At 37.9% G+C, this 14,606-nt stretch overlaps 1 protein-coding gene across 1 annotated transcript in view; it reads right to left on the bottom strand.

Moving 5' to 3' along the window:
• The window catches only part of LOC104580266 (macrophage mannose receptor 1), a 30,070-nt gene extending 15,464 nt beyond the window's left edge, over positions 1-14,606 (bottom strand). Inside the window, exons 1-13 of the mRNA XM_088524330.1 lie at positions 14,532-14,606; positions 12,705-12,866; positions 11,781-11,894; positions 10,426-10,569; positions 9,875-10,057; positions 8,853-9,007; positions 7,821-7,934; positions 7,069-7,184; positions 5,998-6,146; positions 5,069-5,253; positions 3,845-3,972; positions 2,594-2,681; positions 1,878-2,022 (exon numbers count right to left, since the gene is read on the bottom strand). Of these exons, the coding sequence (XP_088380456.1) occupies positions 1,878-2,022; positions 2,594-2,681; positions 3,845-3,972; positions 5,069-5,253; positions 5,998-6,146; positions 7,069-7,184; positions 7,821-7,934; positions 8,853-9,007; positions 9,875-10,057; positions 10,426-10,569; positions 11,781-11,894; positions 12,705-12,866; positions 14,532-14,592 (1,744 nt within the window). The 5' untranslated portion in view covers positions 14,593-14,606. The remainder of the gene's footprint in view (positions 1-1,877; positions 2,023-2,593; positions 2,682-3,844; positions 3,973-5,068; positions 5,254-5,997; positions 6,147-7,068; positions 7,185-7,820; positions 7,935-8,852; positions 9,008-9,874; positions 10,058-10,425; positions 10,570-11,780; positions 11,895-12,704; positions 12,867-14,531) is intronic.

Here is a 14,606-nt window from a genome sequence, read left to right on the forward strand (position 1 = left end):
ATCACAAGGTAGATCAGGAGGAGGAAATTAACCTGTTGCTAGTTCCATAACCAGCTATGGCCCCTCAAAAGTAGCTCTAATTTCGTTCTGTTATTTTGTTCTTTGCAAAGACCATTGATTCTGATATTATCTTCCTCCATTTCTTCTGTGCTTTGGTGGTGAGGAATGCATTATTACAGAAATGATAGGAACAGTCTGAGAGATAAGCAAACAAATGAAAAATAATTTATTTTTTTCTGTGGGGAGCATTTCAATATTTTGTCCTTACATAGTCAGTGAAGAATATAATTAATATTTTCCAGATGCCTTCACAATAAATTTACATACTTCATCTTGTTTGGATTTTATTTTTTAATCCCGACTTCATGATGATATTCCTCACTTTTTGCCCAGTACAATCTTTTGATTGAATATTACTGTCATCTCAACAAAAAAATTTAAGTCTTCAAAATGAATAAAACTGTCACAAAATGATAGCTTGAAAAGTTTTTCTTTTTAATCCTTAAAAAAAAAAAAAGGCAGGCAGATAATCTGAGATTACAAGTGGTTAGCACTGTCAGTAGCCTTGCTGGTAAGGCTGATTTGGACATGTTACTCCGTGCAATAAGTAGGAAGTACCTAACATTGATGGGCTCCTGGTGTAGCTTGGCTGCCATTCACCTACTAGAATTTACAATGCAGTGGTGAATTGTGGAAATTTTATGAAAAATGCACCCAATACAACTCCTTCTTTTAGGAGCAGCATGTGAAAACTTATGCACAGGCCTCCAGGCAGATAATGGTGTTACATACTAAAAATGACAGCATTAACAGCTGATTATTTGCAATCATCTTCTAATCCATACTCAGAATAACAAGATTAATTCTTTTTAACTTCTGAAAGATCATTGAGGATCAAGATAAACCAATCAGATTCTGTGTTTCACAGTTCCTGAACTCTTTCTTGGTCATCTCTTCAGGACTGAGAACTACATCATTTTTGTTAGCAAAAGTCTCAAATATTGGATTGTTTCAGTGTTGTTTTAGTAATTGATTCTCTATCAGGATTGCTTTGGGACTCCAGCTTTGCTTTAATTTCTGGCAGCTTTTCAGATACGTCATTAGCTATTGCTCTACAGAGATGTACAGAAAAATCCAATTTACAACCAGGAAGCAGGGACACAAAAGCGGGGCCAAGTAAGCAAAACATGTTACTTCATTATCAGTTGTTGCTTGATTTCCTTAGCCACAAACTCCTGCTTCTCCCCGCTAATAGGGCATGTAGCCAGGCACCTTTTGCACCTGATGGGACTCCCTTGCAGATGCTCAGCTCTCCCCAGTGCCCCAGCCCGAGGTGCTCGAGCACCTGGCACGAGGGCCCTGCTAGTTCTGCAGAGCTGGAGTCATCCAAGGCTGCACCAGCTTCTCTGCTTTTGATCTCTTTTGTGGCCTTGCTGGTTCCTATAGCAACTAATTGACTCTTGGCTCCTGTTACTTGTTTCCCAGCGGGAACCAACGCTTTTTTTCTCCTTTGTAGAGTGACCTCTTTTCTCCGGCTTCTTTGGCTCTCCGGGGTAAGTCCAAAGCAGGCAGAAATGGAGGGAAAATATAAAGGCGGAGAGATTTGTGCTAATGGCATAAATAGCTTCACCTTGCAAATTTATTCATCACATGGTAGAATGAGATAAAACCAGAGATAACATAATAGAGATATATTTAACCTCCTACATCTCTACATATGATTATCTGTTGCTTTTGCTTTATGTGATGCCTTCCATCGCTCTGGTTTTAAAACAAAGAACAATTCTCAGTATCCTTCTTTTCAATTTGTTTAAATCCATGCAACTTGTTTATGAATTTGTGTTTATTACTCAAATTCAAAGAAGAAGTAATTGTACCTTTTTCTGCTTCACAAATCCAATTAAGTGAATTTTCGCAGTTCAAGTCATTCCAGCGCATTTGCGGTGATTTATTAAACATCACACAATGTTCAGTGCCTTGATAGTTGTTGGGTTCATCTTCATCCCAATACGCATAAGTTGCCTGTGTTGGAAATACATCTCTTTTATTACATGCTTTGAGCTGATTGCCTTCATCACACACTTTCAGGGTCTAATCATCCCAAATATCTAATTTGTTTGAACAATAGGAGTTCAAGGGCATTTGAGAGGGCTTTGGAAGCCTCCATAATCAGTGCACCTTTCCCATCATCCGCACAGTAAGAGAAAAGATCAAATGTGTCCGATGAAAGACAAATTGATGGACTGAAGAAGTTGTGGTTCTCTCTTACAGAGCTGGCAGCCTGACTTCTCTTAACCGACGCAAAGCAGTGCCCCATTCTGGAGCACTATGAAGAACATAAGGGCACAGAGAGTGGAAGATGTGATATAGCATTGTCTCAGGGATGAGATAGAAGCAGAGACAGAGGCAATTTTGTACTTTCATTAGAGCGTTAAGACAGTGTCATTATTTAGCATTGCAGCTGTTCAGTAAAGTGCTGCTATGGACCTGAGAAAAGTTTAGAAGAGACTGCAAAAAAAGCCATAAAAAGATGAAAATGTATGTATTATAAAAGCCAGAAAGCCAATTAACATCCAACCAATTCACAACTCACAGGAGAACCATCAATCCAGGCATATCCTTCATCAGGATTTAAGTGAAACAAACCTATCCAGAAAGCCTGAGTATTCAGTCCTTTAGCCCTAAAATAAAACATATAATATAGATACATAAGTGTGGAAAGAAACCCTGCATGCTGGAAAGCGTGCAAACATGCTGCTTTCTTTCTCGTCTTAATTTGGAGCTGGTCCTCCACTCCAGTAGTCTACTGTTGGTCCACAGCCAGGATCACTGCTTCCACCCTTTGTCAAGGGGTTTCTCCTGTGGTCTGTAGCCAGAACAAGACTTGTTATATTGAATAGTTCTCATTATTTGTCTCCTCCTATCTATGGACCAGATAAAATATAGTCCTATTTCACTCACTGCAAAGCTTATTCAGCTTTTCACAGTAATAATTAATATGTTAAAGAAGGGAGAGCTGACAAAGACTTTTCTATATCACAGTTTTAAATCTCTCTGATATTACTCCTGGATTCGCCATACTCTGAAGTACAACTTTTGTGAGATATCTGTATATCACATGCCACTGACGTGTCTTCATACTGTATCAAGGAGGAGGTGACAGGCACGCTGAAGATGGAAGAACATATGAGACAGCGGCCACTGGCACTTTGGGATATTATCTTAAAAAACACAACCAAAACGTAGTGGCTTAATCTGTAAAGAGAAGTCCTATAATTTCTACACTGTGGGTAGAATATAGCATCTAAAATGCTAGCATAAATAAATGAAAATGAATTCAGGCTAGATTTTGGGTGTCTGTAGTCAATATTTAGAAAATCTGCACATTAAGTTATTGTACTTTGATTTACATTATACTACAACTGAAGGGTTTTTGAAAGCATCTATCAAAATATGAATTGCATGGAAAACATATTCAACATTTTTATACTGGAGTATAACAGTTTTTCAAAAGACACAGATTCGAACATTTTCAGTGTTGCTTTTTTGGAAGAGGGACAAACATTTATAAAGTTGATAAATCTGGAGAAAAGCTATGATAAAACAGTGTGACAAAAAATTAAAAACTTCAAAAAATGCATAGAAATATTCAAGATGATTTTTTTTTGAAAAATTCAGCATTTTGGTTTGATATTTTAAAAGAAAATCAGTTATCACTTAAAAGGGAGTTTTTTATTCAGTCATTTGTTCCACAGGTTTGGTTCAGCCATAGGTCCACAGATATACTGAAGAAATTTTTATTTAACATCATATTAACATAAAGAACAGTTGTGCAAGTACTCACGATGCTAATTGCCATATTAGAATTTGATCTTCTCTTGTTTTGATTGTAACCAGATTTCCTCCTATTTCTCTACAGAACTCTTCTGCTTCATACCAAGTCTTCTTTTCATTTCCCATCCTAACAAAAAACTAACAAGAAAAGTTTTAATAACAAATTATTACATATAACATGTAAAGTATAATATATAATAATATATAATTGCATATTTAATTTAAAAGTGTCACAGTAGCACACATTTTATATTGAGGCAACTTAACACTTTACAAGCCCCAGCATTTAAGCATTACTAATGTAGACTACATGTATTTTTTTCTTAGCATCCTCTCTTACAAAATATTAAGGGAAGATAATAAAAAATAATAGCATGGGAGTCTGGGGAGACCAGCTGATATCACAGTATACAGAGAAGAAAAAGCAGTTCATAATTAGCCAGAAGTTTGAACACTGAAAGGCTTAAAGGAAAATAAAATAGTCAAGTATCATGCGATAGAAAACAGATTTTTCAGAAATAGATGGTGGGGGAAATCAATATATCATAATAGAAAAAATACTGTGAACAGGGAAAGTCATTCTGCAAGGGAGAGACCCTGGCTGAGGAGTTTTTTGTCCGGTGGTGCAAGCTCAGAAATCACAATTTGGCAAATGGCAGAACAAATAAAGTTAGTAATAAAAAATAGTCCTGTGACATGTGAGGAAACTGTCAAGATCTTTATAAACACTGGCCTAAAACATCTCAGCCAATCCAACAGGCAGTGTCTCAGGAGACAAAACGAGGGGATACTTACATAAAGATCTGGAATAGCGATGTTTGTTATATACTTTCAAAAAGAAAAAAAAATGAGGCATTTTTAGCCTTTTTTAGTTCAATCAAGAAAATGTGCTTGATTTTTGTCTACTTGCTATAGTAGAATGGAATCTGAAAGTATCACCAAAAACTTGATGTTCTTTGTAAGGAAAGGTTGACATGGGGCCAGGTTCTCATTAGTTTTCTTTTAAGAAACTTTGTCCTATACAATGACCCTGCCAACTCTTGAGATGCAATAGCCTGTTCTTCTGAAGTCCCAAACTTCTTAAGTAAAGAAATCAGGTGAGAATTTCCCCTGACTTTTTTGTACTTAAGTACCATGGCAGAGATGATTCCCAAGCAATAACGCAGAGCCCGGGAGGGGGATATGGTGTGGCCAGGACATGGCAGTTGTCCAAGGTTTCCTGGTGCAAGCTCACCTTGAGGCACATGCCCATCCGGGGCGCGGGGTCCCAGCCAGCAGCGCATGTGGCAGTGGGCGCCCGTGATGGAGCTTCCCCAGTCAGCTGTTTGCAAAGAAAATTTGCTCTCTCCTCGCAGCTGACAACATCCCATAACCCCGCAGCAATGCCAGTTCTCATGGCAACGCAGCCTCGCTCCTTTCCTTTGTGATACAGAAAAAAAAATGAGTAAAACCAGAAGCAATTTGCGCCCTAAGAGATCAGACCTTTGCTTCCATTCAGTTTCAGTTGCAATTATGGAATGGGAGATGTGGGTCCTGCAGACTAAAAACTAGCCTGAAGGTATAATTATTTTTAATACCATCACCACAGCCCAGATGTGGGCCAGTGCATGTCTCAGACACAGACGCTCTCTCAGACACTCTCCTTGCCAGAAATGGGGAGTCACAGAATTAGAATATAAATCTTCCTTACCTTGCCACCTGGAGAGATCACGAAGCAAAGAGCACTTGATTTTATATACATATGCAGCAGATATCCTGACAACTACTTTACAGTTATCAACATTTAGGTGATTCAGTTTCAGGGAAGCTAATATCACATCTAAGAAGCCAGTATAAAGACCTAACTAGTTATTGTCAAGGCAAGAGTTTTCAGTCAGACCCTTCTGTTTTGGTGGAAGGCAGAACAGCTGGAAGTTTTCTGCACTTTTTACAAATACCGTTGACCCCATTGTGGGTCAAGTATTCTGTTCATAGTTGTTTCCCAATCTGATGAACTATTATTAACCAGCATTGAAAAGTGGGGAAAAAAAAAAAGGAGACTACAGCTGTTGTTAGACGCTGCATAGTATTGCCTTATTCATTTCTAGGATACCAGAGGATGCAAAGAAGCCCTCAGATTTCAGCAGGCTCCCATCACAGGCAATAGCCCCATGTGCCACATACCTGCCATGTCTGTATTCCAGTGTGTGAAGAGAGGAGTTTTGCCACTGGTCCACCTGAAAGTCCCACGCTCTTCGAAGTTCGAGAGACCAATCCAGAAATATTTTTCGTGCCTCAGCCCAGTCAGACTAATTAGAAAGGCTTGCTCATTTCTGAAAAGCCAAATAACATTCAAAACCAAAACGTTACCCTGCAACGTTAATCTGACAGGTGTAAGTGGAGGCATCCCTACCATGCCAGAATGACTCCAAAGAAATGCTTCCTGAATGAAGTTCAAGAAAAACCTCAGCAAATTTTTAAATGAGGTCAGAAGAATTTGGCAAAGGACAATTTTCTCCCTTCAGCTGAAGGCATCTTCCTTCTTTTCGTCCCTGTTCTGTGACATACCACTGGTCGAAGCTCAACTCACACAGTCTTTTGTTGGTAGTCTAATACTGTTGGTCCTTGCAAGATTTTATTCTGCCTCAAACCCACCAGCTGTCAGGACCAAACTACTAACAGGTTTGTCGCTTCTTGACTGTGAAAGCATCTGTACTCTTCATAGGCCATGGAGATAGACTGAAATACAAGCAAGCTAGAGATGATGCAGCTCCTGCTGTGATGAGGCAAGTCACAGAGAAGAATTCCTACACTTGTTCAGCATCTGCTTTTAGAAGGTGGCTTAGGAAAATATTTTATTAAATCTTTCCTACCATAGTGAACCTAGGCCTAACAGCAATCAGTATGCAGAACTAACCACTTTCCAAAACCAATAACAGAAAAAAAAGAATAAAACAGAAGCTGCTATAATTAGGAACTGAAGGATGAGAGAGTGTCCTTCTTTGATCTAAATCAGGCTTACCTGAAAAAAATGGAAACTGTTATAGTAGATTGAGTAAATAACCTTAAGTCATTTAAATCCTTTAATCTTATTTCCTTGCATGAATCATTTTACTTGGCTTATTGTGCTGAACACTGTTGAAAAGCCGTAGTAAAACACTTTCACAAGAGTTAAAAAAATGAAAAGGTTTTGCAAGATTTTGCACCAGATTGGTGCACAGATTTGGAAGTAGAAAAAAAAGATACTTTTCCTACCTGTTTTCCACTGTAGTGAGATATGCTTTGTTCTGTTCACACGTCTTATTTGCATCTGAGAATGTTAAAAATGCAGAGCCCACCAAATAGCAGTGAAAACCGTGTCTTCTCCAACCCTGTAGAAAACATAAGGTTCTTAATGTGAAATTGAAAGAGGCTACAGTATAGAAATTAGCTCTGCTCTTTTGTATACTCTCATATATTTATATCTGTTGTTAAATTTGTTGCCGTAAACCAGTTAACTGATAGCAATGAAGGGCCTACTGAGTAGTCTATTGGGAGAAACATGGTACAAAAAAATGGTTCTTTCTGTTTTGAAAACATTTTCTTTTATAGCTGCTGCAATAGTCGCTATAGTTTTTAGTAAAAAAAATCAGCATATAGACAGTGACAAGAGACAAAGTGGCTTTGGGTAATTCTGTATGTACTGTTTGGCTAAGAGCCTAAACAGAGAAAACAGTAAATTGTTTATGAAAAGAAATTTGTGATTTTGTACAGGGTGAGTCTCGTGGGAAGGGAGGAAAAGGAGGCATTCATATACATGTGAATGAATCTTGACTGTGTTCCTTAAGTATTTTCAGAACAAAAATAAAAATTATGCTAAATATATTAGTTATGTGGTAATAGGAAAATAAAGAGTTTTCCCAGGAGTAGATTCTCTAGAAGATACGGACCAACACAATTTCTCTAAAAAAGCAAGAAACAGTAAACCCTTTAATTCTTCCCAACATTATTTATGAGAGAGCATTTACTCTTTGGCAGCCTGGGTCTTTGATCTTCTCTTCCTCAGAGGATTGGGATGAAGATTCCTTTTTACAGATGTAGCCAAGTTTCTTATCACAAATATCAGTGGCCCAATACCCATCCTAGAGTTGTACACAGACGAAAGGAATGGAAAAAGAGGGACATGCATAAACCTAAGAAAACTTGTATTTTCTTCTGCCTTCACTATAAGCACACTGAAATATGCTAACCTGGGAAGGATGTAGGATCATTGCTGGAGGTATAAAAAAACAGACACATCTGTCGGGAATTATTTAAGATACATTGGATGCTATTTTGAGATGAAAGAGTGAAATAAATGACGTCTTAATGCCTCAGAGAGTTATGACTGCTACTATAACTATCTATTTCATGAGAGGATCTATAAAGATATATCTCATCTGGAACTAATGGAACCACATTTACTACAGTATTATTTCACTACTCCTAGGGCAGAGTTCAATGAAACAGAGATAATGCAGGTCTGAGTGTATCACAGTAAACGTGGCTATTTCATCAATCACGGATAAGTTACTGTGAAATTTTTTTTTAAGAAAGGAAGTGTGTAAAAAGTGCAATTGAAATAGAGGCTTTGTTTTTTCCAGAAAATCTGATTTAAGGTCAGTTCTACTGAAGCCTAGTACTGTAAAATACCAATATTATTCTATGACATAATAGTTCTGCATTTCTTTTCAAATTCATGACTCTGTGCATAAATGTGTCTAAACCGAAAAGTCTATATACTGCAAGACAACAGAAGTTGTGAATCAATCATTGCTTCAACTAAATTAATTAGATGAAAGCTAAATTAGACTAAATCAATTAATTAGACTAAAGCTAATGGGAAATGCTACTTCCCTATTTCTGACATCTTCTCTCCTCTGAAAGTCTCATCTGATTGATCTCCATTTATGAGAAATATATTAAGCTGAGATATAAAATGGCTCCTAGACAAGTTTGTAATGGAAAGTAACTTCAATCTGATGCCAGTATTACTTTGGCTTGCTCTAAAATGCTTATACCTGTCCCTTCATGACAACACAGTTTTCTAGACCACTTGGGTAGGTGGGATGTCCACGTTGCCATGTGGTGAACGTCACAGGAGTCCCATCACTCCACTCAAAATAGAAGTGAACCTTGAGATCGTTCAGACCAAGCCATAGTTCTTCTGTTGGCTCTGAAGTATAAAAAGAAATATGCAAGGTACAATGCAGTGCATTGCGGTGAGCATTATCCCATCTTCAGTAAACAGGGGCAGGACAAAAGTTTGGATGTCAGGATGGATAAGGTTTTGTGCTTTAGCAAAAATATCTGTTCCTTCTAGGATCTGCAGTAAAAGTTGCCCTGATCCCCATTTTAAAGGTCACAGATTCCTTCCAGAATCTTGAATTTAATAAATATGTGCCTCTTCAGGGCTCACGGAAAATTTTTGCAAAGTGTTTGAGCATCTGTGGCTTAGAACAATTAAATAACCCTTAATAGCAAGGTTAGTATAGTCCATGGCTACATGTCTCTCTCCTGTCAGGTGAGCCAAGCCATTCAGATGTTCGCCAGTGCAACCCCTCACCTGGCGAACTAAAAGTTAGTGAGATTTCCTCTGTGCAATGCTCTTTTCTTTACCTAGCCTGATCCTTCGAAGCACTCAGCTCAATTTCCACTGTTTTCAGTGGGAATGCTGCAGAGGCTAAAAGTTGAGCATAGGGTACAAAAAAGTCCTGTTGGTTTGGAGCACTGTTCTGAGGATACTGAACATAACATAAAGACAGAAAAGATGAAATTATTAAAGATCTTTATATGCTTCTGTTAGGAAAAAAAAATGTGGGTTTCTTTCTTTTAACACTTTTAAAATTTCAGTGCATCATAGATTATATCTTGATAAATATAAATACACTTACATGTATATGCAACAACCTAAAAGAGCACCATAAATTAGATCCTGCCTTGGGCTTCTGACATTTCATAGGAAACCTTAACAGCTAATACTAAACCCAGCTTTTAGGCTACGGATGGGGCAAACAAAAAGCCGACGTTCATATATACTCACTGTAACCAAGCTGTGACACTAGAAAGCTTAATTCAGCAACACTCTGGACACTTGCCAGATCTCCATCTTGTCTCTTACATGAAGTCAGAGCATCTTTCCATACTTTGGGTTCTCTTTGAATCGTATAACAGTGGCCTGCATATGGCTGCCAACCATCAGTGCATTTAACAGGTCTCAATTTCTCTAAAATGAAAATACAATTGTTTCAGGGCAATTTTATAAAGAGGAAATTCCCAGATGACAGGCACTAGCAGATCCCTTCTGTTCACAACCTATGGCTGTGTCATTTGTGGCCTGCATGGCATAGCTGGTGTGAATGCTGCTGCTCCTCCTGCTCTGCTCATATGTGCTGTGTACATATTAGTAACTGTAGTAACTGTAACTGTAAATGGTCATTTGGAGCAAATGAGAAGCATAAAATTCCTACAGTATTTGCAGATTGTTTGTGTTTAGCATCTTTGTGAGAACTGATGTTGCACTGTCTGCATCCTTTGTAGTTCTTTATAAATTGTTCTTTCTAAAGTTAGACAGACTTTACTTGATTAACCTACCCATGGGTATGTCAGCCTTTGAACTGGAGTTTCTCTTTTCACAGATGTATCTGAGTCTCTGATTGCATGCTTGGTTTTCCCATTTAGCATTCTTTCTGGGACTCATCACTCCACAGATTTTCCCAGGGGCTGAGAAAGGACTTCCTTTGAGAAAGAGAGAAAATAGGATCTCTATATAAGCACAGCAAAAATAAATAAAAACAATTACCAAAAGCTCGCATTATCAGTGGGAAGATCAGCTTATTGCGATTTTTTTTAATTCTCGTGATGAAGAATGCCTTCCTCCATAGGACTGCTGCTGCTGTAGCTTGTAAGATGCTGCTTTCAGTCTCTGGCTTTGAGTCGGAGGGAAAATTTAAGCTGGGTGAATGGGCAACTGTACATTGCTTTTGTTCTACGATAGTATAAGGAACTTCTTAATTCTTTTCCTAATATCCTGGCACACACTAACAGCTGAAGATAGATGTTTTTCCTTCAAAAAAGTTGTCAAAAGGTTATTAAATATAAAAATATTCCATTTTAAGCAGTTGCACCCATCTAGCTGTATCAGTGGTTTCCCAAACATACTTTCCTATAAAACTTTTTTTTTTTGGGGGGGGGGGTGGGGGGAACTGTTCAAGCAGCAGAGGAAATTGCCTGATACCAGATTTTTGAAAACTCGGAGCAGACTTATTCTTTTACCGCTTGCAATTCTTGCAAAACTGAGGGCAGCTGGGAATGCTGGTAACACAAAGAAAACATGTAATTGAAAAACTAACAATTCAACAGCAGAAACCCCACTTTCCTGGCACCAGCGAATCCCCATGCCACCCACTGCCACCAGCCTTGGGTCTGGGCTTCCTGCTTGCTGTGCAGTTGCCGCAGACCTGGCCCTGCCTCCCTGCCTTGAGGTGGCCAGGGGAATTCTGCATGTGCTGCCCAGGAATTATGAGCTGCTTTGCAAGCTCATAATAATATTTAGAATTTTTCCAGAAGATGTAGTGCCATTATTTTCTAAATATTTTGCTACTTTAAAGATTTGATTTACATTTGTACTTGTGAATAATATGTTATGGAAAAATTTTGCTCTCTGATCTCTAGGGTAATATTTCACTCCAAATAATACTCTCCTTTTATAAACAAGCTCTTTGCTTATATGAGAAAAAAAAATGAACCTGCTGCAACTGATATCCACAGTAAACTCAGCAGTTTGAAAAGTGCACCTTTAAAAATAAAGGGCTAGATCTTCAGCTATTACAAATCAACATGGATCCACTAAGCTAAAAATACTAGACCTAAAAGTACTAAGGTAGATTTTATCAGTTAGTGTCTGGTCAGAATCCAGTCAGAGATTATAAAATAGGTTTAGCTCTTACCTGGAGCCCAGTTTAAATACCTGAAAGGATGGCCCCCAGCCCACTGCCATCCACTGTTGAAATTCAAACCATTCAATCCAATCCAGAAAGCAAAATTGTATTTTTTGATTAGCTCTAAATTAGAAAAGAAAGTCAGTGGCAGCTTATTGTCCTCACTATTACCAAGACACAATGAAGAATATCAGAAATAAGGAATTTACATTTCTTAGTGTATACCAGTCCAGCCTTTCCACATTATTGAAATGCACAAACTGAACACATAAAACATGTAAATGAATAAATATAAAGGTGGCAGAGATCTCTTCTGAGTGATGGAAAGAGCAAATCAACATTTTATTTCACTGACTGAATGACAGTTTACTTCTCTCACTTTGCCAGCAAGTCCAATTTCATTAAAATGAGTTATAAAAAACATCCACTATTTTCATTACAGAACTGTGCTAAAATGTTGCTGTAATAGAGTTTTTGAGTAAACTCTTCAAAACTCTTCTTCTTACAAGCAGCAGTGTGCTGCTTTCTGACTTTTTTCTATGTTAGTGTTTCCAAAGCTTCCTTCTTGCCATTTATACCCAAAGTGGTATCATTATTCTTGCATCCTGAAATCTGTTAGAGCTGTTTGGACCTTATGCATGCACCATACCCATATTTGGTACAAAGCTAACCATCCTTTCTCCTAGAAAGAGTCTTGAAACACAGAAGAAAATTTGAGGAACAGAGCACATTGAATGTGAGCCCTCAGGAGGGAAGGTGAGAGGAGGATCCCTTTGCCCAGGCTGGGCGAAGCCCAAAAAATGAGCTGTCAAAGATGTCGTAGATCCCACATGCAGCACATGGGTGGGATAAGGTCATTTTCCTCCCTGAACATGTCCTGGACCAATCCTTCACATTTAAAAAAAAAAAAAGAGTTACTGCTCTGTCATTTACCTCCAATATATGTTTGCTCTTCTCTCTCTGTGATGCTTAGTAGTTCTGCATTTTGCTGCTGACAGCTATTCCTTGCTTGGTGCCAAGTTAGAGTTGATTCTAAGTTTATCTGATAGTGAACACCAGTTGATGCATCTTTTGTCCAAAATCTTTTTGTGTCATCTGGAAAGGGAAGTAAAATTCAACACTGCTATTAGGTGATTGACATTGCATGAAAACAAAACAAGCATGTCATATTTTTATGTGAATGTGTGCAAATCAAGTATGCGTAATTCAAAATCTCGAACCATGCACAGCATTAAGTGCGTGGTATTGTGAGGTGTCATTTTCATCTGGGTTACTCTGACAAGGTATATCAAGAGAGTGGGTAGCTGGAACCTTATAATGGATCTGATAATAGTTCAACAGATGGTTTTATCAACAGAATTTCATGACAAGTTGATAAATAAAACGAGGACTCATTTTTTGATGGGCAAAATCCATACAACATATTAGCATGAAAGTCTGCAGTTGTTGCACACCCACAGAAAGCTATCATCGGACCTGCCAGCATTAAATTTGAAAGGGAATACACAAGGTAGACCTTTGACATTTCCTTGTAATGTAAAAGTATCTAAGGAGAAGAAAGAATTAGGAAGACATATGAAAATGATCTTGTCATGAAAAATCTAACTTTATAATAATAAATCTCTCTGTTTATTTCTGAATCTATCTAGCTATCTGAAATTGAGAGGTTACAGCATCTTTTTAAAGTCAATTTTATCATTTTCCCTTGTGTAGCTAGAGATTTTAAATAAAATGTTGTATTAGTAAGATTTGGATTTTAAGTGACATTTTTAGAGTTCACATATATGATCTAAACATTAAAGGATACATACACCTTTTAGGAGAGTCTAATCCTCACCTGTGATTATAAAGGGCTGATAAATCACAGTTCTTGATAACAGAGAGCCCACAAGAGCTCCTGCTCACTGCATTGTAGTAGTCTTTGTGGTTCAATAGATTCATGCTATCATTCTATTTTTTCATTTACTATCTAAGGAAAAACAATGGCTGAAAGGGATAGCTGACTAGAGAGAATAGGGATTAGGTTGTGATAGATATCACCAGACAGTTTGGTTCAGTTACATATTTTTGCACTTGTTGAAATGAGGCCACCTTGCAGATTTGCACTTAACTCATTCTTCAAGGTAGCAATGCTTCATCTTTTGCAATTAGCATTGCATTGCAGAATGGTAATTTTAACCTGAAATTTCAGATTGGACACTGGTTCATTGAGATATATATTGCTTTGCCATTCCTCTTTCTGCAGCTATACGCAACAAGTGGCATCTGTCCTTAGCAGTTCTTCTATTTGGGTCAGACTGGAAGGGAGGAGCCAATTGTTTCTTCTCATACCTTACATCTTGCAGGAGAAAGGGAAGCTTGTACAGATAAAATGAAAACAAAGAGCTTTAAAATCTTGCAACAGATAACTGCACCTCCGGTGTACTGGGAGGGTAAACAGAGAGAGCTCCATGTTTCCTCCTCTCCCATCACCCTCCAATACAGTGCCATCAATAATCTAATTCAGTATCTCCAAAGAAAGAAAGAAAGAAATTTAAATGTGAAGATCACTTCTTCTTACCTATTTTTTCCCTAAAAAGCTTATATCTCTTCTCTTTTACTCTGTACATCCATAACTGCCAGAATAATACCTAACATACTCTCTATATCCTATATTGAAATTTGAAACATATACAGAATAGGCAATCTGTACATTAAAACTGCCCAATGCAAAGCATTTTCATATCTAGTTTAACACAAAACCAAAAGCAGGAGACTTACCCAGTGACTGCAAAGTACAGTGCACAAGGGATAGGAAAACTGAGAATCTGGAAGGCGTCATGGCCAGTGGAACTT

This window comes from Tinamus guttatus, unplaced genomic scaffold (genome assembly GCF_059628265.1).
Source record: "Tinamus guttatus ecotype Peru unplaced genomic scaffold, ASM5962826v1 Tinamus_guttatus_pri_ptg000209l, whole genome shotgun sequence".
NCBI classification, from domain to species: Eukaryota; Metazoa; Chordata; class Aves; order Tinamiformes; family Tinamidae; genus Tinamus; species Tinamus guttatus.